At 39.9% G+C, this 25,600-nt stretch overlaps 1 protein-coding gene across 13 annotated transcripts in view; it reads left to right on the top strand.

Moving 5' to 3' along the window:
• The window catches only part of LOC134212939 (breast cancer anti-estrogen resistance protein 3 homolog), a 234,339-nt gene that overhangs the window by 53,180 nt on the left and 155,559 nt on the right, over positions 1-25,600 (top strand). For 12 of the 13 annotated variants that reach the window (XM_062691299.1, XM_062691308.1, XM_062691304.1 and 9 more), the window contains 2 exons: positions 7,202-7,342; positions 15,140-15,230. The exons of the other annotated variant lie outside the window; for it this stretch is intronic. In XM_062691299.1, coding sequence (XP_062547283.1) covers positions 7,202-7,342; positions 15,140-15,230 — 232 coding nt within the window. The remainder of the gene's footprint in view (positions 1-7,201; positions 7,343-15,139; positions 15,231-25,600) is intronic. 13 annotated transcript variants of the gene reach the window in all.

The raw sequence follows: 25,600 nt of genomic DNA, 5'->3' as shown, positions 1-25,600 counted from the left end.
GCGAGTACGCATGCCGCCTCGCAAGATACGGTGCGATATGCGCTGACTACTCTCAGACACATTGGCCTACGAGAACTCTCCAGATTTCGGGTGTTGCAGCTTTTCGCTCAACGCCGACACCCAGACTGGAGATCCGTACCACAGTATTCAAACCGCCACGCTTGCCAGCAGCCTGCGCTTGCTGGAGCACACCCTAGAGTTGCTCGCCATCATCCTTGATAGTGCTACTATCGCCATCATAGCACGCTTGCAGACGTAGTTAACATAACTTTTGAAGCTTGTTTCAGAGATCTCTTGGAGGGGATGTCGCAGTCGCCGACTCTAATTATTGTCGTCTCCTGCACCGATCTCCGGTTGTTGACAATAACATTCTCCGTTTTATGATGCGCCAACTGTAGCTTCTTGCTGCGCAATCATTGCTCAACTAGAGTGATCGAATAGGCTGCAGTCGATTTGACCTCATCGATGGACTCTCCGTACACGATCATGATTGCGTCATCGGCGAAACGCACTAACTTCTGTCGAGATCTTCAACCTCAGCACGTCATCGTACCAAGGATTGATCCCTGTGAACCACCTGTCGTGATGTTGCCGCTAGCCAAGCCTTCCTCCGTCTCGTAGATCAATACTCAAAATTTGCTCGCTCGTCGATCCACCCGCCTCCTCCACGTACTGCGGCAGCCTATTCAGACATTAGACAGATTGGTTTGTACGCTGGGAGGATCTCGTGGTGGCTTGCCAGGTTTCGGAAACAGGATCAAACGGTGTCTCTTCCATATATCCGGGAATGTCCGCTCGTCCAGGCACCTTTGCATGTCTGACCTGAACATGCTTGGGATTTCGTCCGGACCCGGGACCAGGTGCTTTACTCGGGTCGATGGACTTTGCCACCGCCATTAGCTCTTCTACCCTCACCCTCGCCATATCTTCGTCGTCTGCTCATACGGAAATACTGCCCATGTTTTCGTGACGATGATTTTGATTGCAATTTGTTCTAAGTGAGACGTCTGTTTCTCTGTGTTTGTAACATTTGCATTTTGGTTGATTTTGAAAATCGTTTTTCAATCCTCCCAACAAACTCAATCATTTCTAGCTTACCACAGATAAGCAAGATAGTAAAACTTATTTGACTGTTGTGGGATTAGATGCAGTAAATTGCGCTTTCTGGACGATTCACAGGCTTCCTACAAAATGAACAAAAATGCGAGTGTTACAAATATGCGACCATGGGCAGAATAGCACTTCGACTATCGTCTTCAGCCTCCTTGGACATCGCTCGGAAGGATTTTGTGCTCCACCTATTTTGGTCATCACCACCCGATAGTTCGCGTCTCCTCATGGGTTCGCGTTGGCGCTCTGGCGAAGTCTGCCGAAGCAGTCATTCTTTCTCCCTTTGATGGCCTTAGAATATCCCAATGCGATCTTCCCTCACTTCCGCCGAACGTCGCTTTGTAGTCTAAATCTGAGGCAGGTTGCATGGAGGGCTGCATTTTGTTCACTCCATCAATATACGCCTGCAATTCTGTAGTCGCGGTTTCATCGACATGGTAGCGTTACACGCTTGTGACAGAACCGCAACCAGTTAGTCACCGCTTAAAATTCCCGCGTTTTCTTCCAGATCCATAGCTTCGTTGAAGGTCTTATCGTCGGGTTGTAGGAGTAGCTCGCCTGGCTGCTTATCCTGTACTGGGTAGGGTTGACTGGGTAGTAGATTCCTCTAATCCCGGATTTTTAGTAACATAGTTTTCTCTTATTACTGGGATCGATAATATTTTACTGAGGTTTTGGACTGCCGACTGATAAGGTAAATAAATCAAATGACAGCAGATTGCACTCAAACTGAATCCGTCACAAACAACGTAACGCTGTAATGGAGTTAGAGGTCAGTTCAGCGTTACTGTTTTGCACGAAGTTGATGAATATGAACCGAACTTTTCATGCGATCCAGGGGTTGCGCTTCGATTAGCACCCGCGTCACTAAGGGTGTAACCGTCGTCAACCCTCCACTGCAGATCACCGACCAAACTTGGATCGCAGAAAGTCGATTCCACTCCGTTTCACTCATTCTCCGATTGTAACAAAAACTGCGAATCATACTCCCAATTCTGGACAAGACCAGGCACATACAGCTAGTTTATTCATATGAACAGTAACGCTTGAACTGACCACCTCCCTCCATTTACAGCGTTACGTTATTTGTGACGGATTCAGTTTGAGTGCAATCTGCTGTCATTTGATTTATTTACCTTATCAGTCGGCAGTCCAAAACCTCAGTAAAAATATTATCGATCCCAGTAATAAGAGAAAACTATGTTACTAAAAATCCGGGATTTGAGGAATCTAGATCTTGAAAACAACTTAACAATATTTTTTAATCCATGTTATTAAAGATTCATAATTATTATTAATGAAGATTAAAAAACTGTACAATAAAATAGAATTAGGGGCCGTCCAGAAACCACGTGGTCATATATGGAGGGAGCGGGGGGGGGGGTTGGAAAATGACCACGATAAGCCACATGGGGGGAGGGGGTGTTGCTCTCGAACCACGTGGTTTTTTTTACACGAAAAACTTTTGGTGAATAACAATAGCGGTTTAAAAAATACAAAGCATTAAAATTTAATGATTTAATCATTAAACGCAAATGCCCACGTAGCGCCTTTTCAACTCAGCGTTAAAAAGACGTAGGTGTGCATCGGTAAAAACCGGCAACGCAGCGTCGGTCGCAACGCCGATGCATATCTGCGTTATTTGACCATTTTAGCCTTTGATCCTATTTCCATAAAAAAAAACAAAAAAAAAGGTTGCGATTCAGTTTTAATTTCCACAAAAAAAAAATGGAAAGGAAAAATGGAAAAATATTTTTAAAAAATGTCGCCGCGCTACGCCACCGCCGCAAATGGTTTTTGGTATCATCACGCCGCCGACACTTTTGCATCAGCGGACTGCAACTACAATTTTGAAAATTGTTTATGTTTTTAGAAAATGTACAAAGAGAGTTCATGTTTTTACGAAATGTTGGCAATGAACTGTGTAGAACAAGTTTTCAACAGTTCCTGACGATATTCAATTTTTCAATAGTTTAGCGCCTTTGAATTGTTTCTAATGATTGTGCAAAATCTTAAACAGTTTGTCGATCGATTGATAAAAAAAAATCATCAAAATCGGCTGAGTTATTAGTTCATACTTCCTGACCACTTTTCGTGACGGTCTTAAATTTGATTCTGCAGAATGAGCCCCCCTCCCTATATTTCCCGTAAGACGTATTCTACGTCAAAAAAATTCCATTGGAAATTTAGAAGAATTTCCATTGTAGATTCATTAATGTTGCCCAGGATTTTGAAAATAAATTTTAGAGATTCTGTAAAAAAAAGTCAGCTAGATGTTTTTTCTAATTTATACTGGGAATTCTTCGGAATTTGATGTTTATTGGAAATATGCATTTCGGATCCTTCTACGGATTCTTCTAGTTCTTCAAAATTTCCACCGAACATTTTTCGGAACTCTTCCACAGAATTTCGGAAAAAATGTCGTTGAAGTTCTAAAGATTTTTCCGTTGAGACTCCGAAGAATTTCTTGTCAATATTCTGAAGGGTTTCCCTTGCAACTCCAGAATAATTGTTCTTAAAAATTCAGAAGATCTTGGAATTTAAAATTAATCCAACAACAAATGTAGGCAATAATTTAGGCTTAAGAAGCCTAGTTTTCATGATATTGAACAATTAGGATAATTGATCGAAAAATTTAATAATGCACTTAAATGTTCTAAATGCACAAAATTCTAGTAGTGCGTATGAAAAAGGTTATGACATAGAGAAGCTTGCATTTAAAAAATCAACATGAAATTCTAATGAATAATAATCCTTTCTAAATTCATAAAAGGGTCTTAATACTAAGGATATTCCTGCGATATAGAAAAAAAAATTCAGTGTTCCAGAAGAAAACACTCCAATCCCTAAAACAATCTAGGTTAAAGATTAGGGTTATGATAACGATTGAAATTCAATTCCAAAACAAATCTCAACCCTTTCAGGACCGATGGGTCATATATGCCCAGCGTTTTAGATTGTCTATAAAATCACAAAAGAGAGCTAGGCCACAATTTTCTTCAGCAAAATTGTTCATCTAGATATTGGCTTTATAGAAAAAATATGGGAGCTCAAATTTGACTGACCCTGAAAACTCCGATATCCGAGACCTTGGGAAGATTTCGATTCTAAGAGCATGCAAATGAAGTTGAAATGTTTGAATCGTAAACCAAATTTGTTCCATCATTCTGAATAATCAGATAAGATGGGTCATCCTGAACGTTAAGCCAGTGATTAATATTCAGGAATACGAGATACTCAAGGTAATCCAAAACGTTCTCAAGTTCAGCCTACGATATCTACCAGATTAATCAAGACATTTACAATATCTTTATCATCGGTATATACCCAATCCGATGCAATAAGCATATGATCCTAATTTCCATTAACATGAGATCCAAGAGACAAGGTACCCAAAATTATCTTGAGCCAACATCAAGTTGCACAATGACAATGGAGTTTGTTCGCAAACTTTTTTTATAGGGCCTTAGAAGCACTGGGTTCATGGACTTGAATGATTTAGTAGTTCAAATTACGACTATTACGGATTAATCCGTAATATCCGATAAATTACGGACGTTTTGTATAACCTAAAAAGTCTGTAGTAGCTTGTATAAATAATAATTGAAGTCATATCAACCCAATGGACCTACTGGGATATTATATCATACATCGTTCATATGTTGGTTATTGGATAAATCGAATGATCCGAACTCCAAAATAATAATTGGTCTATAATACATTCATTACTCTATGAGTCGCTTATGAAAGGACCATTGACTAAAGCATATTCGATATGAGGAATAGAAGTTCCTTGGAAAATTATTCGAAAGAATCATCAGAGTAACTGAGAAAATATGTTTATTATGACATCATTGGCTTCCACGAGTCGATTTAAAATAAAATTTCAATGGAGAATTAGAAATTTTGAGAGATGAGCCAGCTCTGGACTGAAAATCTATTTAATAAAGAAAAAAGTAGAAATTTTACATAATAAAATAAATTTACAATAAAGAAATCAGGGCATGAGTATTAAATAGATATAGAATTTCTATGCAAAACAGTAAACAGTTGAAAATTTTCCACAAAACAATAATAAATTAACATTTGCAAAAGCAAAAATTGCAATTATAAAATAAGAATTTTTCATATAGAAATCAAAATGTTCCTCGAAAAAAATAACAAAATTTTCATGAATAAATCAATATTAGCAATAATGTTTGCAAATGTTTCCAGAAAAAAAAAATTCTTTTCCACAAAAAATATTTTTTTCCGCAAAATATCTTCTATATAATAAAAATGAGTTGAGATTTCCTTCCTGACGATTTAACTCGCGATCGGGTTGACCGATATGCAAGATTTTTCCCTAATCGATTCGTTTTGGGATCCGCAAGGTTTGTATTTACAAAAAGTTGGTGAATTTAACGGGGAAATGTAAAAAGTCAATAAAATACAATTTTGGGTCAGCTGTTGAGGAAAACAAAACAAACGCACGGAAATTGATCTAGAGTGCGGTGCTGCAAATAGTTCATTGTGACATTTGCAACACCTGGGCAATGCTGGGTTTCTTTCACATCAATTTACATTGAGAAAATACTAAAAAGCAATCAAATTGATAACATTTTCCATGAACTTCAAACGCTTCTAAAGAATGGAAAAATATGGAAAAATGCTCAATTTATATATTATTTTATATTCTTTAATCGAAAATTTCCTTTTTTCAATGCTCTTTATTGATTTTTTCGTGGAAAGGTTTTAATTTTTGGTAAAAAAAAATATATTTTGTTGAAAATTTTGTAATTATTTATTGCTAATACTGATTGTATTTTTTTCCGTGAAACATTTCGATTTCTTTATGGAAAATTCTTCTTTCATAATTGCAATTTTTGGTTTTAAAAGTGTTAATTTATTTTTGCTTTGTGGAAAATTCTTAATTGTTTATGAAAATTTTGCATTATTTGTAGAAAATTTTAAATTTTTTATACCATTTATACCATGTTTCATACCATGATTTCTTTATTGGAAATTCCCTAATTGTTATGTAAAATTTTTATAATTTTTTAAGCAGGGTTTCTACTTCAGACGATATCGTATCTTAGAACATCGATTCATGGAAGGTCTATTGTAGTTTGTAAAAGTAATAAATGAAATCGCATCGGCTCAATGGACCTGCTTGGATGCTAAGCGATGTATGGATACATCGTTCAGAACTTGGTTGATCGGGTCGTATCAAAACTCCGTAATATCATGTCTCATGATTACATAGATATTTGTGGATATATTCTCAACTTAGGACATTTTGTTTCTTGGCATGATTTTTGATACTTTCAAGGATATGTACTTAAGAGCAGTTTGGCCTATGACACCCGAAAAAAAAATACGAATTTTCAGTTCTTACTATACTAGTTTTGGCAAGATCGAGTGGAAAAGCCTAATAAGTACGTTAAATCCATGTAAAGAAAATCGTCCTGAAAGGGTTAAATACCAAAATATAACAATAAATTCTAGAATACCAAAAGGAACCCAAAGATATTAAAGACTATAGATATAAAATGAAAACTAGCACTTATCGCCAAAAAATTTAAAAATGTAGGGATAATTTGGAAAGTTTCTAAGCCATTAGAAATTTTTCTAAAAATTTTTATAACATATTCGCGAGTCCACATTTTTTGTATCCTGATGCATCGAAGGTGTGCGAGTTCTAGATATCCTAATACCTGATACAGATTACAACATGATAACATCAATGTTAGAATTAATGAAAATTTATAATTCCCATGTTGAATTTAGTTTGATTTTGAATCAGTTGAAACTCCTGTTTTTGTCCATCTTCAAAATTGATCGGGTTAACCATATGTTTTAGTTATATAAGTTTTTTTTTAATTTTTTGGTTTTTGAAAAAAACACGTTGTCATAGGGGGGGAGGGGTGGTCTGCCAAATAATCACAGTAAGCCACATGGTGGGAGGGGGGTTGAAAATCAAATTGACCACGTGGTTTCTGGACGGTCCCTTATTTGTTTATAATTTACATATGGTACTTAAGCTTGATTGGTCGAATTTACCATTCACGCATATAAGATTATCTAGAACTGATCCTACTCTATATTTTAGGGAAATTCAAACAATTCAACGGAGTGGAAGACTTCCTTTACTTCAGCGAGGCCGATGTCAAAAAGCTCGGAGTACGAAATAATGCACACCGCGCCCGAATGGTTAGCAGCCTCGTCGCATTGCGCGAGAAACCTTCAACGGGTAAGTCTCATCTTGATAAATGATATAAAAAACTCCATTTCTGATTTAAAATATATGTACTTATTGATAATCACAGCTCCAAATTTAAATTCAAAGATAGCGAAAAGATAATGAAATTAAGAAAGTGCAGGTATGCTGAAATTACGAGAGTCTCGATATTTTTCATTGCTTCATCTCCACGGAAAGGCTTTTTCGAGATGCTATCAGGATATAAAACAAAAATGTGGAGCTGCGTGATAACTGATGGTTTTTGCACAGTTGAAAGGAACTCACAAATCATGATCGCGCCACTATGATAAACAGATGGTATATGCGTTATTAAGAGGGAATGTACATGTTGTGAAGTACGGTGAATATGTACATATGATATACCATATGAACAACGTATGGTAGTGTGGTCCAATTAGCAATCTGTCATATGGAACAGATTCCTCTTTTGGGTTCGGTGATAAAAGTATTCTCGTAATGGAGCGAAACACATTGTTTTGCACTGCTTGTACTTTATCATTAGATTGGATTTGTTATGGAGGTACGCATATTATCTATTTTATTTGCGATTGTAACTGACGTCAGTTTTTTTTCACACTACTGATAACACGAGAAATGGTGGGACGTATTTATATATAAAATTACGATAAGATAGAAGTGAAATGGCAAATAGTCTCACTTATCTATATTCAAAATCATTTTATTGTCCTAAATCGCATCGGAGTATTTTTTTATTTGGTTCATTATTAAAATCATTAGATAAAAAAATGTACATATAACAAAATGTACCTTTCGAATACAGCGACCGTTATAATTATGGTAGAGTATGAGAAAATGTGTTGCTTTCAGTTTTTAGCTCTATGTGGCGCTGTACTTGTTGGACGTTGTTCATTAGTTTCGAGAGCAATCTTTATATTACCTCTGTGAAATTACCGTTCTACAAAGAGGCTTAAAAAAGGTACAAGTTAAAAACCAAAGAAGAAAAAAAGTTGTTTTCTCCCCATGGTAGCGTAACGCACCATCCAGATTTTTCACACATCGGGGCAAAGTGTATCGATTTGCATAATTTATTTTTTCTTGTTTAACGATATTATTAAATATTGTGCATATCAAAATAAATTGTGGCTTCATAAAGTATTATCATGCCTGAGCCTATCAAATAAATGAATTAAAAAAAAATAAAAAATTATCGAGTCAGACCTTGCTTTTTTGCTTTTTGTCAAATAGCTGGATGATACCGAGAGGCCATTTCACTCCAAAACGAACTTTTTTAGAAGGCTTGTGGCCCGCCAATACTGTTCTGTACCAACCAACTAAGGTCGGCGAACTAATCACATATGTCGGTCCATCCGTGTGTGCGCAAGTTGAGAAAAACAGCGCCACATAGACCACAAAAGTGAAACTCAAAAGGACTTCGCTTGCGTTGAAATCGACTTCAAAGTATACAACTTACAGGTATCATTCCGTGCCGATAGTTCGAACGAGCCAGACGTGTGTGCTGTGTCTCATCGCGGGTGTTGTTCGGTAGTGCGAGTCTATTGTGTGGTGCCTACATACGGATCCAAGGCGATCACTGTCGGCGAGCGAAGTAGCTGCTTCTGGCGACGCCAGTGAAGCAGGCTATTGTTTCTGCTGCTACCTACAGCAGCAGCGCAGATAAGTGGCAGATTTTGTTTTATTGTTCTCCCTTTTGGAGCGGGACTGATTTAAATCAACTGAACTAGTTTTTTTTCATTTTTTTCTGATTTGGTAATAGTTTTAAGTTAGTATAAGCCAGAATTGTTCTTCCACCTTTCGGGGTGAGAATGGAAGCAGAGACTGTGGGAGGTGATGTGCCACCAAAAGAGGTTCGCACACGGTTTTACCAGGCATCTTCGCCTGGCCCTTGGGTTGTTTACTTTCGGCAGAAAGCGAAAAGCCTAGATTTTCTCGGCATCAAACGAGACTTGACGCGTCGTTTTACGAAGCTTGATTTCAATCAAATCAACAGAAACAAACTACGCATCACCGCACCTACATACCAGGTGGCGAATGAAATTGCTGGCGACAGGGCGTACAATATTGAATATTTAGTTTATGTCCCCTCGCGGGAGGTCGAAATAGAAGGTGTGATCAACGCAGCGAGCCTGACTTGCAAGGATGTACTTGCGGGAAAAGGCCGCTTGAAGAACGCAATGGAGTCTACCGTGGATATTCTGGATTGCAAGGAATTGCATTCAGCAGCCATGGTAGACGGCAAAAGGTATATTCTAAGTCAGGCTCGCTTCGGGTGACGTTCGCCGGTTCGATGCTCCCAAAATATGTAGATATCGAGAATATGTTGTTTCCGGTGCGTTTGTTTGTACCAAGGTATTTAATTGTACCAACTGCAAAACAATTAGGTCACACTGCCGAGTTTTGTGACAACAAACCACTTTGTGGTAAATGTTTCAAAGACATCGGGAGGATACCTGCCAGCAACAAGTCACAAAATGTGCTTATTGTGGTTTGGATCCTGCCCATGGTTTGCAAGATTGCCGGTGTACAGAAAGCGCACCCAAAAGTAAAGCGCTTCGTTGGTACAGCGCTCCAAGCAGTCTTATGCGGAAATGGTTAAAGCGCAAGACACATCCGCCACTGCCACCGCAAAGACTGCTTTTTCAGCTACCGTTCAAGTAAGTGACTATTATGATTCCATCTCCATTGATGAATCGGACTCTGACGCAGCCGATATGGATGATTCTTCGGAGGTACACGCGCCGAAAAGAGGAAGCAACCGTCTTCCCGGGATCGCGCCGTAAGAAAACAAAAGTCATCCATAAAGGCTTGGCAAAATCTGAAGGTAATGGGGGATTATTTAAAATCCCGAAGCAACCAGTCTTCACTGCAGATCCCTGCTGCTCTAAGACATTCCTGCCATTGCCTAAAACCGATGTTCCTAAGAAACATCCGGCTAGGATTATCAATGAAAAGGAAAATGCTACTCGCACTTCCGAAAAGAGAATCTCGTCCAAGCGAGGATTGATATCCTTTAAGGACCTCGTGGACCGCTTTTGAATCTTTTCAATATTCCGGATTCATTGAGGCCAATCATTGACCTCTTTATTCCAACAGTAGAAAGTTATCTGAAGCAATTGACTGTTTCATGGTTCTTCTTGCAGAAATTGTATCTTTCGATGGATAATACGGCCATACAAGATACAATCACTGTGCTGCAGTGAAACTGTCATAGTCTGGAAAATAAATTGGACGTGTTCAAGTTTTTGATTCGCAATTCCGATTGTGATGTATTTGCTCTCTGTGAAACATGGCTTTCTTCTGAAGATGAAATCAACTTCCACGAATTTAACATTATTCGCCAAGATCGGGATGATCATTATGGTGGCGTTCTTTTGGGGATCAAAAAATGCTACTCCTTCTACAGAATTCCCATCCGGTTGTTAATGGCTTAGAAATCGTCGCTTGCCAAGTAAATGTAAAGAATAAAGACCTTTGCATAGCTTCAGTTTATATTCCACCAAACGCATCTCTTAATCGTCGACAGCTTTGGAGCGCAGTCTCCCTTCTATCATCTCCAGTATTGATATTGGGTGATATGAACGCACATGGTATTGGATGGGGCGAAACGTATGACGATTATAGAGCGCCTATTTTCTATGATTTGTGTGACGATTTCAATTTGAATATTTTGGAACACAGGTGAAGTAACTCGAATAGGACCAAATGGTCAACAAAGCCGTATTGATCTGTCTTTATGTTCAAATTCACTATCATTAGATTGCACGTGGAAGGTAATTCAAGATCCCCATGGTAGTGACCATATGCCGATAGTCACCACAATTAAGAGTGGCTATCAACAATCTGAGCCAGTTAATGTTCCTCTCGATCTCACGAAGAACATTGACTGGCAAAAATTTGCATCGGCGGTGAAAATTGGTATTGAATCAACTGATATTCTTCCGCCACTGGATGAGTATCGATTCCTTACCGAATTGATTCATAAAAGCGCACTGGAAGCTCAGAAACGACGCGTTCCAAGTACATCTGTCATAAGAAGACCAGCCACTCCTGGATGGGATGATGAATGTACTAAGTTGTATTCTGAGAAATCTGATGTTTTCAAGGCCTTCCGTAAACACGGAAGGTCCGAGCTTTTGAAGAGTATTTGAGGCTCGAAAGAAAGCTCAAAATCTTCTCAAGGCTAAAAAACGTAGCTACTGGCGACGTTTTGTCGAGGGACTATCACGAGAAACCTCAATGACAACACTTTGGAAAACGGCCCGCAACATGCGGAACCGCATTTCCACCAACGAGAGTGAAGAATACTCCAATCGATGGATATTCAACTTCGCAAAAAAGGTCTGTCCAGATTCCGTACCAGCAGAACCGCTATTTCGAGAATCAGTCACTGATCCCGGTTCTTTGGGTGGACCATTCTCAATGCTGGAACTATCTATGTCTCTTCTTTCATCGAACAACTCTGCTCCGGGATGCGATAACATCAAATTCAATCTTCTTAAAAACCTCCCAGATATCGCAAAAAGACGATTACTTGACCTGTACAACTGTTTCATGGAGTACAACATTGTGCCACCTGAATGGCGACAGGTCAAAGTAATAGCTATTCAAAAGCCTGGGAAACCAGCGTCTAATCACAATTCATACCGACCGATTGCCATGCTGTCATGCATGAGAAAATTATTGGAAAAAATGATCCTTTCAAGAATCGACCATTGGGTTGAACATAATGCATTACTCTCAAATACTCAGTTTGGATTTCGTAAGGGCAAAGGAACAAACGATTGTCTAGCGTTGCTCTCTTCAGATATTCAGCTGGCCTTTGCGCACAAGGAGCAATTGGCTTCAGTATTCTTGGATATTAAGGGCGCTTTTGATTCAGTTTCCATAGAAGTACTGTCAGACAATCTGCACAGTAGTGGATTACCCGTTATTTTGAACAATTTCTTGTACAATTTGTTGTCAGAAAAACAAATGAACTTCACACTCGGCACTCTGACAACTTCCAGAACTAGCTACATGGGCCTTCCCCAAGGATCATGTTTAAGTCCCTTTGCTTTATAATTTCTATGTTAAAGATATTGACAATTGTTTGGAAGGACAATGCACGCTCAGACAACTTGCAGATGATGCCGTGGTCTCTCTAAGAGGTCCAAGTGCAGCTGTCTTGCAAGGACCATTGCAAAGTACCCTAGATAATCTGACTGTTTGGGCCAGACATCTAGGGATCGAGTTTTCACCGCAAAAAACTCAGTTGGTTGTGTTTACTAGGAAGCGGTACCCAGCTCAACTGAAACTAAAACTGTTGAATGATGACATCAACGAATCTTTATCTTCTAAATACCTTGGGGTCGTGTTTGATTCTAAATGTACTTGGAAACTCCATTTTGAGTATTTGATAGAGAAATGCCGGAAAAGGATCCATTTCCTACGTTCTATCTCCGGAACATGGTGGGGTGCTCACCCGGAAGACCTCATCAAGCTATATAGAACGACTATTCTCTCTGTTTTAGAGTACGGCTCTTTCTGCTTCCTCTCAGCAGCTGATTGCCACCTAATTAAATCGGAACGAATTCAATATCGTTGTTTGCGTATTGCCCTTGGCTGTATGCATTCAACGCATAACATGAGCCTGGAGGTGCTTGCTGGAGTCACTCCTTTAAAGCACCGTTACTGGGAGCTCTCATTAAGAATACTAATCAAATGTGGAACAAGTAACAAACTTGTCTTACATAACTTCGATAATATGCTTGAACTGATTCATCGGTCAAGATTCCTAAGAGTTTATCTCAACTACATATCGTCAGATCTTTGTCTTCCATGTTATACTCCCCTCGAGTTGACTTCACCAATGACAGTTTCTCAATTGAATACGATCTGTCCATGAAACATGCTATTCAAGGAATACCAGATCAACTTCGAAATCTTTCAATTCCCTCCATTTTTCTGAAAAATATGAACATGTCAATTGCAACAACAGATATTTCACTGATGGTTCTCGCATCAACGGATCCACTGGCTTCGGTGTTTTCAATGTAACTTCAACCACCTTCCGAAAACTTCAGGAACCGTGCTCGGTTTATGTTGCTGAGCTGGCAGCAATTAACTTCGCTTTGGGGATAATTTCAATCAGCCCGTAGACCATTATTTCATCTTCTCGGATAGTCTTAGTTCTATCGAGGCACTCCGGTCGATGAAACCTGTTACACGCATCTTACTTTCTTTCAAACATAAGAGAGCAGATGCGTGTTTTGGTCGAAAGATCATTCAAGATTACCTTTGTTTGGGTCCCATCTCACTGCTCAATCTACGGCAATGAGAAGGCAGACTCGCTGGCAAAGGTGGGCGCACAGGAAGGTGAGGTTTATGATAGACAATTCTCGAGCAACGAGTTTTTCCCATTAGTCCGTCAGAGTACTCTTCAAAGTTGGCAAAGGAATTGGACACACAATGAACTTGGACGGTGGCTATTTTCTATAGTTCCAAAAGTTTCTGGGCGAGCGTGGTTCAGAGGTGAGGACTTAAGTCGAGGCTTCATTCGCGTGATGTCGAGACTTATGTCTAATCACTATTCACTAAACGCACATCTGTACAGAATAAACCTTGTCGATAGCAACTTATGTAGGTGCGGAGCCGGTTATGATGACATCGATCACGTAGTTTGGTTCTGCTCGGAAAACGACGTCTCCAGAGAGCAATTATTGGATACCCTAGTGGCCCGAGGTAAACAACCCTTCCAAGAAATAAGAGGTGTTTTGGGGGATCGTGATGTGGGCTATAAGCAAACCATTTATAGTTTTCTTTGTTCCTCTGACATAAAAGTCTAATACTTTTGTTTTTTTTTTTAATTTTTCTTCAAAGTTTTTTTGTTTTGTCGCTGTCTTTCTGTCTCGTAGAGCACCGTAGCTCTAGCAGTCCGGAACATGCTCCCATTTGAACCATTCTTCGAGCACGACGACACACCACATCGTCCCCGACGCCAAATGACCGGATGAGCTGCTGAAATTCCTTGATTATGATTATTCCCTGATTCCCGAATCCTAATCCCCATCCATCCTTAAACATTGTAAACCTAACCTCGAGTCACCACGAGTACGTTGGCTTATTTCCCTCTATTACTAATTTAATAATAAGATTATGTCGATTGTACATATCACAAAGAAACGTGGCTCCGTAAAGTGTTATACACGCCTGAGCCTACCAAATAAACGAACTTGGAAACTTACAGGTACAACTTTTGCTATTTTTTCTATTTAAAAAAACTTTTACACCTTTGCAAACATTAAAAACATAACGGTCAGCTAAAAATGACATTTAACCAGTTTTAAATCAATTTCTAACCACATATACAGATTATATCTACTAAAGATGCCCTAGCTGGTGAACGAAAACGCTAATAAATATCATAATATGCATAGGACAACAGTTGGATGTATCTAGATTTCTCGTATTATTGCGAAGTATTACACATTCCCACACTATTCTTATGACTTCCGTCGGTTCATCGCGTTTATGCACGACCCCAGTTTGATCTGAACAGTAGAAGTTACTGCAAAATCATCGTACCTGAGTGCAATAATTTTGATTATTGATTTCTTCCTTATCATCCGTCTGCACATTTCATGAGACGTAGCATCAAGAAGCAACAGCAATGCATTCTGAACGCATTCTGTTGTGTGCCGACCCGAGGTAGCTGATGATAATGATATGAAATTATGAATTTGATTGAAAAGTGTTGATAATGAAATCATCTTCGGAAAGTAGGTAGCTCAACGTGTTTTTTTCTTCCATCGTTTTCTTTTCTCGTTGCAGACAGCCTCCTTCGGTCCGATACACTGCAGCGTACTCTGCGACACAGTTTGGCGGTGGAACCGAAAAAGCTCACTGCCGAGCAGGAATCAGTGTAAGTTTAAATGATACTGGATGTGGGGAATTCAAAATGTGATTTGTAGCTTATGAAGCTTGGTGCGAAGCTTTCACCAATGTTGCACACAACAGAAGTTTTTGGCATGCAAGTGATTCCTTTGAGCTAAATATTATTTTTTCATGATTGATATAGAATAGATTTTAGATTTTAATTTCAAAACAAAAGTTTTTAAGTCGAATTCTTACCAATATACCATTTTGACTCAAATCCCGAACATGACTCATATTCCGAACACTAACGTTTTAGAGCCCTGAAACTAAACTTTTCATCGGTTTTTCGTACGGAGGACCAAGATTATAAACGAAATGAATATCCTATGGAAAGAACCATGCGAATAAGGTTGATAGAGCCAGTTAAATGCGGGTGTTCAGAATACCTAAGAGACATTTTCGGGACTTAAGTAAAAACGGTATCATATAACGAGAAATCTTGCAATAGTAGTAACTGAAACGCTACAATAGATCTAATATCTATTGATCGCAGTGGCACACCCGAACAGGAAAAAAAAAGCTGAATTGAATTTGCTCATTGGAATCAGTTATTAGAATCATGTTCAATGGTAGGTCCGTTGAACACCAACACTGGAAAAACTCACCACAGAAAACTCCCCTCTGGTGAATTTAATAGCTCTTACGCATGGTAGACCGCGGCATATCCTTCCCGGCATTCATAATAATAATAATCATCAATGACAGCTCAGCGAACAACTAATCAATTACTAGAAATGGGAACGATTGCAAGGGATAACAAAGGATACAGCTCAGTGTCCCTTCGGCAACCCTCTCAAATCATCATTGTCTGTTCGCCAGGAATGTACAACAATGTGATGAAGCCCCTGCCTACCTTTCATACCATGATTGCATCGTTTGTTTTGTTGCTATTGATATCCTTTCATAGAAGATCCAGTGAAGAGCTCACGATGAAAGGAAATTTATCCTACAGATGATGATTTTAATGCGGAGTTAGGTCTATTACTGATACACAGGTAGCTTATTCTTGTAATATGTAATTATAAATGACGTACTTATTGCATAAGATGTGTCCTTTTATATTTATGTAAGTAGAGTGCTTAATAGTATATGTAAATCACCTCCATTTTTGTACATAAAAACCGTTTTGCCAATTCCTGATCATAATTCCTGGTTACAATTCGTCTTTGAGGGATAAAACGGCCTACTTTTCCATACTACCGGAATAGGTGCTTTATTTATTTATTGATTTGGAACAATCATCGAACATCGTGGTCTACATGATTCATTGTATAATGACGTTCATGGTTAGAAATATTGTAACATAATGCAATCAACTTATAATGCGAGTAAAGAACTATTTTAGCTGTATTTTGGACATTGTTAAGTCAATATTGTCACCATATTTATTAGTGAGGAACAACTGGTTTCAAGGTCCATATTTAGCAAAGTTTGTTCGATGCAACTAGGTTGTGTGGTTGGGTTCAATCCCAGTTGGCGCCGTTAGCATTTTCTAAGAGGAAAAATGTCTGATCACGCCTTCCCTCGAATAGGAAGTAAAGCCTTAGGCAGTGTTAGTAAAATCTTAAATTCTCCAATTTCATTGGCAATTAAAATCATGCGTGAGTCAAATCCCATCAGAATCATGGCTCAGAGAATCGCCCATGATTCAAATCGCGATTTGCATTATTTCATGATTTTTACATTGAATTATTTTGGCTTCAAACAATGGCTAATAAATCCATATGTAAACAAAACATACGCCTCGATTGCGTTTTGACGCTTTTTAGAGCAGGGGACTGAAGAGAAGGCTAATACGCCTACCCACCATTCGTTCAATATGGCGTACAATGTTTTTGTTTTAATCTCGTTTAATTCATGATAACAAAGCTACGGAAGTATCTACGGGCTATTTTTCGATATAATAAAGCCGTACAAACACAAAAGGTTCGATAAACATCAACTAATTGCATGTTTTCGCAAGGAAAAGTTAATTGCCGATAAGCACTAGCTGCGTACGAACCAATCACCCAAAATGAGCAGCTGAAATCGGGTATACCACCCAGAAACTGGGTACCAAAAACTGCAGTACCAAAAACTGTTGGGTAGAGTGCCATTGTACCGCGGATGACAGGCGTTTCACCCTCCTGTTTTAGAGCGAAATCATTTTTCGGCGAATAATCAAAGCGATGTAATTCTGTCCAAAAAATCAACCGCGAGTTGCGAAATTACCAGTAGCCGTTACAGTTACAGTCGAAGGAACAGGGCGTGGACATGAAAATCTTGTGCACTCACCTCAACAATCCACATCTTAAGAAAAGATGATAGTAATCCTATTTTGTGCCATGCTTCCAAAATCACTCGTCGCTTCTTTTTCTTTACTATAGAGATTTTGGGATCTCTTATTGATTCATTTAAGGAAAAAGTAAAGTGGATCTCCAGTAGCCTTGTTAGCAAAGGCGTAGGATTGCCAATCCGGAGATGGCGAGTTCAATTCTCGGTCCAGGCTATGATGTTTTCGGATTGGAAACATTCTCGACTCCCTGGGCATAGTGTATCCATTGGACTTGCCACACACTCATGCAATTGCGGGCATAGAAAGCTTTCAGTTAATAACTGAGGAAATGCTTTGATAGAATACTAAGTTGAAAAGCAGGCCAAGTTCCAGTTGAAACGTAGAGCCATATAAGAAGAAGAAGAAGAAGAAGAAGAAGAAGAAGAAGAAGAAGAAGAAGAAGAATGAATTAAAGTGAAATAGTTATGCATATATCAAGCTTACATATTGTAATTCAGTCCCTGAAAATTTCATGACAATCTGTTAATATTTTTGGCGGGTAGTTCCAAGTGCTGCAATTTAATTCCGTACACCCTTTAACGATAATTTTCCTTTCATTTAATTTATTTACTATTTGATAATTTATAATAAAACTCTTGTCTTCACCTCTTGTCTCTTGTATATATTCTAGACTATCAATACATATTTTAATCCATATTAAACCATTTCTTTTAAATTCGGAGATAGTTCTAATATCTTTAATAGCTCTAGGCAACTGATTATATATTCTTATGCCACTATAATAAACTGATTTCTGCGTCATAGTAAATGGCACAACACGTAAATCATCTATTTGTCGAGTTCTATGTGTATATATTGGGGTGGTGAGTGTCCTCCAAAAAATTGAGCTCATTTGGATAAAAACTGATTCAGCACACGCCGTTTCAAGTTTGCATGCAAATTAGTATGGGGAATTTTTTTTATTGCACTGATTATGGCGCTTCCCCATTAAGTGCATGTTAAAAGAAAACCTTCATAGCTAAAAGGAAAACTCAAGAGCCTTCACTCAATTCCTTTTAGCTATGTAGGTTTCCTTTAAACTGCTTAATCAGTTTTATCCAAATGAGTTCAAATTTTCGGAGGACACGCAGAACATGATATAGAATCAGAAAGGGGTTAAGGAGCAACATTGATTTTATGAACCACCCTAGTATGTTATGTCATCGAATTATTATGTTGGTCAAGTACTCTGACAAAAGATTATTACTAAGTTTGTAAATCATTGTCAGTACACTAAATATTATTCGTTCTTTCACGGAGAACCATTGTAAGGTTTCTAACATGCATAAAATAGAGGTATATCTACTGCAGTTAAGAATGTATCGCATGAACTTATTCTGTAATCTTTGTAATCTAATTAAATGCATATCAATGGCTAAAAATAGCTCAGAAAATCAATAATCAATATATGGAGCTACTAAGGTCTTGTACAGAAATATTTTACTCCAAAAAGTGAATTGACTTCAAACGAATTACCATGCCATATTTCTTAGCTACTTTTTTAACCACTTCGTCTGTTCCTTTAATATAAGTTCATCATCGATATGAACTCCAAGGTATTTAAAAACTCTTATGCTTTCTGTTTCAACTCCCTCAATATCGATCTTGAACTCTGTATAATTTAACTGCTTTCTATTACTTATTAACATCAATTTGGTTTTTTTCACATTCAGTTTGAGTTTTTTTTTTAATTTTCAACCACCAATTTTCAACATTATTGACATCAAAAAATAAGCCTATGAGAAGGCAGTCTTAGAAAACCAAAGATCAAAGTATATGCTTTGTATATTCATCATTTTCCATTATCCAAGAATTTTCTGGAGTCTACACGCGTAACCAAGGACCTAAGGTCTACAAGCGTAACGAACGAGCTGTTATCTCCTTTTATAAATGGTTCATGCCCTATTTGATATATTAAACCAAATTCCGTTCCAGGTCATCCAAGAATTCCCTGCAGTATAGGTCTTGAGGTCTACGTGCGTAACCGAAGGGCTTTTATCTCTTTTCAAAAATGGTTCATGCCCTATATGATCTATTAAACCAAACACAATATGCCTTAAGCAGCCGTTTCTTTCCAGGTCATCCAACTCCCTATGCTCCTCAGTCGCGGTCTCATCCCAAATATGTTCTCCTTGTATTTGTCTTTCATTTGCATCTCAAATGTAGGCACATGAGTTGTTCTAAGATATCCAAATTGTCTTGGAGTTTGTATTAAATGTCTACCGAATCAACTAAGTCTTTCCTGGTGTCCCCAGCTGCGGTAACAACCCAATTATGTCCTCCAACTATTTGTCTTTCACTTGCGTCTCAAATCCAGACATATGATATGTAGTAAGGTCTCCAAATCGTCCTGAAGTTTGAATCCAATGATCTACCGAATCAACCAAGGCTTCCATGATGTCCCCAGCCGCGGTATCAACCCAATTATGCCCTCCGAGTATTTTTCTTTCACTTGCGTCTTAAATCCAGGCATACGAGATGTTGTAAGATCTTCAAATTGTTCTGGAGTTTGAATCAAATGGTATACCGAATCAATAATGCCCTCCATGATGTCCCCAGCCGTGGTAACAACCCACCCAAGCAGCACAAGTCTAATGAAACTGGTTACAGCAACCTAATTGTTACTAAATCGGGTCACACATAAGCTACTGTGATCTATGTACAACATGTGTGCTGCTCGAGCAATTATGTCCTCCGAGCATATGTCTTTCGCTTGCGTCTCAAACCCTGACATATGAGATGTATTTAGATCTTCAAATCGTCTTGAAGTTTGAGTGTATATCTTCATTCATGTTAACCATTGCAATACAATCCACGCACTTCTACACCAAGGAACCAAAATTTCAAACTGAAAATTAGGATCCAATATCTGTAGGACTCGAAAACATACATATTGAATTACAAGAAAAACATTTTTTTACACTAGAAAATGATTTGGAAACATTGTTTAATAGCCAATCAAAGTAGCAGACATTTAGTATGAAAAACAGACTCCCTAATCAAATTTTTACAAATGTGCTCTATCGCACCTATTTGGGTGCAAATGTATTAATGAACACGTAATGAAATAAAGTTTTTAATGACCTTTTTGTGTGAACATTGCATTGCTTAGAAAATTTTATTTTCGTGAGGTATTTGTACTTTAAAAACAGTGACATTGAAATGGTGTCGCGTTACGAAAATAGTCGTATAATTGATACAATACAAAAAGTACAAACATTGGAAAAGTAATATTTCCGATTCTCTTAGTACTCGTCAAGAGCTTTCTTTTCGTGTATTAAGATTCAAAATCGGAGCATTTCCCATGAAATTACACTAGGTACAAAAATATGGTGTCACGTTACGCGAACTCAATGTGCTTCTGAAATAAGGGATAAAAAGCTTTCGGTTTATTGCTACAGTATCACAATGGCTTAGAAATTGAGAAAAAGTTTATTTTTTATTTTAATTTATTGAACGGCTACTCAGTCTTGCACTTATTACAACGAGTTTTTTATTTACCCGACGTTTCGACACGGGGATTGTGTCTTTTTCAAGGGGATTGACAATCCCCGTGTCGAAACGTCGGGTAAATAAAAAACTCGTTGTAATAAGTGCAAGACTGAGTAGCCGTTCAATAAATTAAATTAAAACGTACAGTCGATCCATAATCAGTTTATTTTTTATTTTTTTATTTTTTTCAATCGTTGGTTTATTTGAAAGGCTCATTTGACGTGAAGCGTTACGGAGCCGCAATTATGGTTTTCAATACAAGTTTTATCTTGATTCTTAAACATATTTTTAGCTTCGAGGAGCCGAATAACTCACGTTTTTTTCTGCATTTTATTTGATGATTTTCACTATTTTGTTTAATTTTCCTATTCGATCAACGATAAACACGTTTGCTTAACGCGACACCATTTGCAGAACACTGTTAGACGATCAGCGTAACGCGGCGGTGTTTATATCAATTCATCAATTTTCCTTATATTTTTCGGTTTTTTCTGCGATTGTAATTCACAGCCTCATTTCTGTTGATGTATACGAGAAATGCTTAGAATAAATCGAGACTTCAAACTGTATACCAGAGCTAAAAAACGCACATGGATTTCTAAATGCGAGAAAGTGCAATTCAGCGATGGTATCGCTTTACGAAATGCGGTGCGTTATATTTATCATATTCAAAGCGAAAAATCTCAAAATCAATATTCTATCAGAAAGGAAATTTAGTGAGGATAATTTTACACCTGTTTAATCATATGTCTCCGAAGCTAATTTTCGAATGCAGACCTAATTTCTCGCTGAAAGTCAGCTCCTCATGGTGTCGCGTTACGCTGGAATGTGTCTGCTATCTTAGCATCCTTCTCTCCAATAAATACCGTGGGGTATCGAAATCCGTACACTTAAGCACCTTAGTATATGAAAAAGTCATTAGAAAATGGAAATCGAATGTACATAAAACGTTTGTCATTGACACATGAGCACGAAGGCTTCTACTTGTGAAGTGTTTCACATTTACTCATTAAAAACTACGAAAAACATTATAAAATAATGATTTAAATTAACTACTCCTGACTCGAAATCCGTCCACCGTGGACGGATTTCGAATCAAAAGATCAAAATCCGTACAGCTATTTTTTACCTAAATATTTAAATTGAATCAGTTTGATTGACTAAACTACCACCGTAAATAGTTCGATACGCACCTTGAGAAGCGATCCCTTCGATTTGTATTCCGCTTATCTTGTGTAATGATTCGCAATTAGCAATTAAAGCACAGTCACTTTTGGTGCAATTATGCTCTACTCGAAAACAAAATGGCGGCACAAACTCCGCGTTTGGTGGGTGGAGATTTGTTTTTGATTTTTTGTTGTTTTAATTTCAAAGCCTTCTTTCCAATTCTATGCCCAAAAAGCTTACTGCCAAGTATCTGAACAGGATGAGATGAGATTAATTATTTCTACATTAATTACCTTTAACCCCCTTTAATTTATTGATATCTCATGAGGTGGACGGACTTCGGTTCTGTACGGATTTCGGTCCCGCACGGCATAACTGTTTCATCGGCAAACAGATTGATATCACAGTGATGAATTGCTCCTTTCATATCATTAATGTATAACAGCGGTTCTCAACCTTTTGATTGAGAGGTACCCCTTCGAACTTTTGCTTTCATCGAGGTACCCCCTATTTTTCTCGCTATAAATGAAAATAAGCGTACCTCAAAAGATATCCGGCAAAAGGACCTGAAAACTAACGGGAAATATTTCTCTCCAAAAAGTTATCTGAAATTTTCATTATTCCGTGATACTTTCCATTTCAAATTAAGTTTACACATCAAACTTCCTACAATACTTTCTGAACTGTTGGAGGCTTCCGAGCCTCTTAAAAGGAGGCTTCCGGGCCTCTTGAAAGGAGGCTTCCGGGCCTCTTGAAAGGAGGCTTCCGGGCCTCTTGAAAGGAGGCTTCCGGGCCTCTTGAAAGGAGGCTTCCGGGCCTCTTGAAAGGAGGCTTCCGGGCCTCTTGAAAGGAGGCTTCCGGGTCTCTTGAAAGGAGGCTTCCGGGCCTCTTGAAAGGAGGCTTCCTGGCCGCTTGAAAGGAGGCTTCCGGGCTCTTGAAAGGAGGCTTCTGGCCTCTTGAAAGGAGGCTTCAGGCCTCTTGAAAGGAGGCCTGGGCCTCTTGAAAGGAGGCTCTGGCCTCTTGAAAGGAGGCTTCGGGCCTCTTGAAAGGAGGCTTCAGGGCCTCTTGAAAGGAGGCTTCTGGCCTCTTGAAAGGAGGCTTCTGGCCTCTTGAAAGGAGGCTTCCGGGCCTCTTGAAAGGAGGCTTCCAGGCCTCTTGAAAGGAGGCTTCCGGGCCTCTTGAAAGGAGGCTTCCGGGCCTCTTGAAAGGAGGCTTCGGGCCTCTTGAAAGGAGGCTTCCCGGGCCTCTTGAAAGGAGGCTTCCGGCCTCTTGAAAGGAGGCTTCCGGGCCTCTTGAAAGGAGGCTTCCGGTCTCTTGAAAGGAGGCCTGGGCCTCTTGAAAGGAGGCTTCCGGGCCTCTTGAAAGGAGGCTCTGGCCTCTTGAAAGGAGGCTTCTGGGCCTCTTGAAAGGAGGCCTGGCCTCTGAAAGGAGGCTTCGGGCCCTCCTGAAAGGAGGCTTCCGGGCCTCTTGAAAGGAGGCTTCCGGGCCTCTTGAAAGGAGGCTTCCGGGCCTCTTGAAAGGAGGCTTCCGGGCCTCTTGAAAGGAGGCTTCCTGGCCTCTTGAAAGGAGGCTTCTGGGCCTCTTGAAAGGAGGGCTTCCAGGGCCTCTTGAAAGGAGGCTTCCGGGCCTCTTGAAAGGAGGCTTCAGGTCTCTTGAAAGGAGGCCTGGGCCTCTTGAAAGGAGGCTTCTGGCCTCTTGAAAGGAGGCCTGGCCTCTTGAAAGGAGGCTCTGGCCTCTTGAAAGGAGGCTTCCTGGCCTCTTGAAAGGAGGCTTCTGGCCTCTTGAAAGGAGGCTTCGGGCCTCTTGAAAGGAGGCTTCCGGCCTCTTGAAAGAAGGCTTCTGGCCTCTTGAAAGGAGGCCTGGCCTCTTGAAAGGAGGCTTCCGGGCCTCTTGAAAGGAGGCCTGGGCCTCTTGAAAGGAGGGCCTGGGCCTCTTGAAAGGAGGCTTCCGGGCCTCTTGAAAGGAGGCTTCCGGGCCTCTTGAAAGGAGGCTTCTGAGCCTTTTGAAAGGAGGCCTTCGGGCCTCTTAAAACGAGGCTTGGGCCTCTTGAAAGGAGGCTTCCGGGCCTCTTTGAAAGGAGGCTTCCTGGCCTTTGAAAGGAGGCTCCAGGCCTCTTGAAAGGAGGCTTCCGGGCCTCTTGAAAGGAGGCTTCCGGCCTCTTGAAAGGAGGCTTCCTGGGCCTCTTGAAAGGAGGCTTCCGGGCTGGGCCTCTTGAAAGGAGGCTTCAGCCCTCTTGAAAGGAGGCTTCCGGGCCTCTTGAAAGGAGGCCTCGAGCCTCTTGTAAGGAGGCCTGAGCCTCTTGAAAGGAGGCTTCCGGGCCTCTTGAAAGGGGAGGCCTGGCCCCTCTTGAAAGGAGGCTTCCGGGCCTCTTGAAAGGAGGCTTCCTGGTCTCTTGAAAGGAGGCTTCCGAGCCTCTTGAAAGGAGGCTTCCGGGCCTCTTGAAAGGAGGCTTCCTGGTCTCTTGAAAGGAGGCTTCCGGGCCTCTTGAAAGGAGGCTTCCGGGCCTCTTGAAAGGAGGCTTCCGGGCCTCTTGAAAGGAGGCTTCCGGGCCTCTTGAAAGGAGGCTTGGGCCCTCTTGAAAGGAGGCTTCCGGGCCTCTTGAAAGGAGGCCTGGGCCTCTTGAAAGGAGGCTTCCGGGCCTCTTGAAAGGAGGGCTTCTGGGCCTCTTGAAAGGAGGCTTCCGGGCCTCTTGAGAGGAGGCTTCAGGGCCTCTTGAAAGGAGGCTTGGCCTCTTGAAAGGAGGCTTCCGGGTCTCTTGAAAGGAGGCCTGGGCCTCTTGAAAGGAGGCTTGGGCCTCTGAAGGAGGCCCGGCCTCTTGAAATGAGGCTTCCGGGCCTCTTGAAAGGAGGCTTCCGGGCCTCTTGAAAGGAGGCTTCCGGGCCTCTTGAAAGGAGGCTTCCGGGCCTCTTGAAAGGAGGCTTCCGGGCCTCTTGAAAGGAGGCTTCCGGGCCTCTTGAAAGGAGGCTTTCGGGCCTCTTGAAACTCTCAACTTTTCGAAGAACCCATATTTTTTTAAACCTATTTTTTTTAAATCAAAATCAAAAACCGAAAAAGTGCTTTTTTTAAAGATTGGCCCGATTTCAAACGAACATCGGGTGAATTTTTCAGGCCGGTTCACACGTGCAGCATTTTTTCGGTTTTTGTTTTCGATTTTAAAAATAGTTAGAGGCTTCAACAAATATGGGTTCTTTAGGAAAGTTGATCTTAAATAACGCAAAGAATCGATTGTGCGAATAAAAATGTTGACGGGAAAGGTCAATTCTTACAACATTTAATAGTTAAACATCATTTTCGGTAAATTCAGAAGATTTCTAAAAATTAATTTGAAGTGTTTCACGGTCGGAAATTTTATTGCTACACGCAGAGGCGCATCCACGTTCCGA

This window comes from Armigeres subalbatus, chromosome 2 (assembly GCF_024139115.2).
Source record: "Armigeres subalbatus isolate Guangzhou_Male chromosome 2, GZ_Asu_2, whole genome shotgun sequence".
NCBI lineage: Eukaryota > Metazoa > Arthropoda > Insecta > Diptera > Culicidae > Armigeres > Armigeres subalbatus.
The sequence above is the reverse complement of the archived record's forward strand: the minus strand, read 5'-3'. Positions and strand labels throughout refer to the sequence as shown.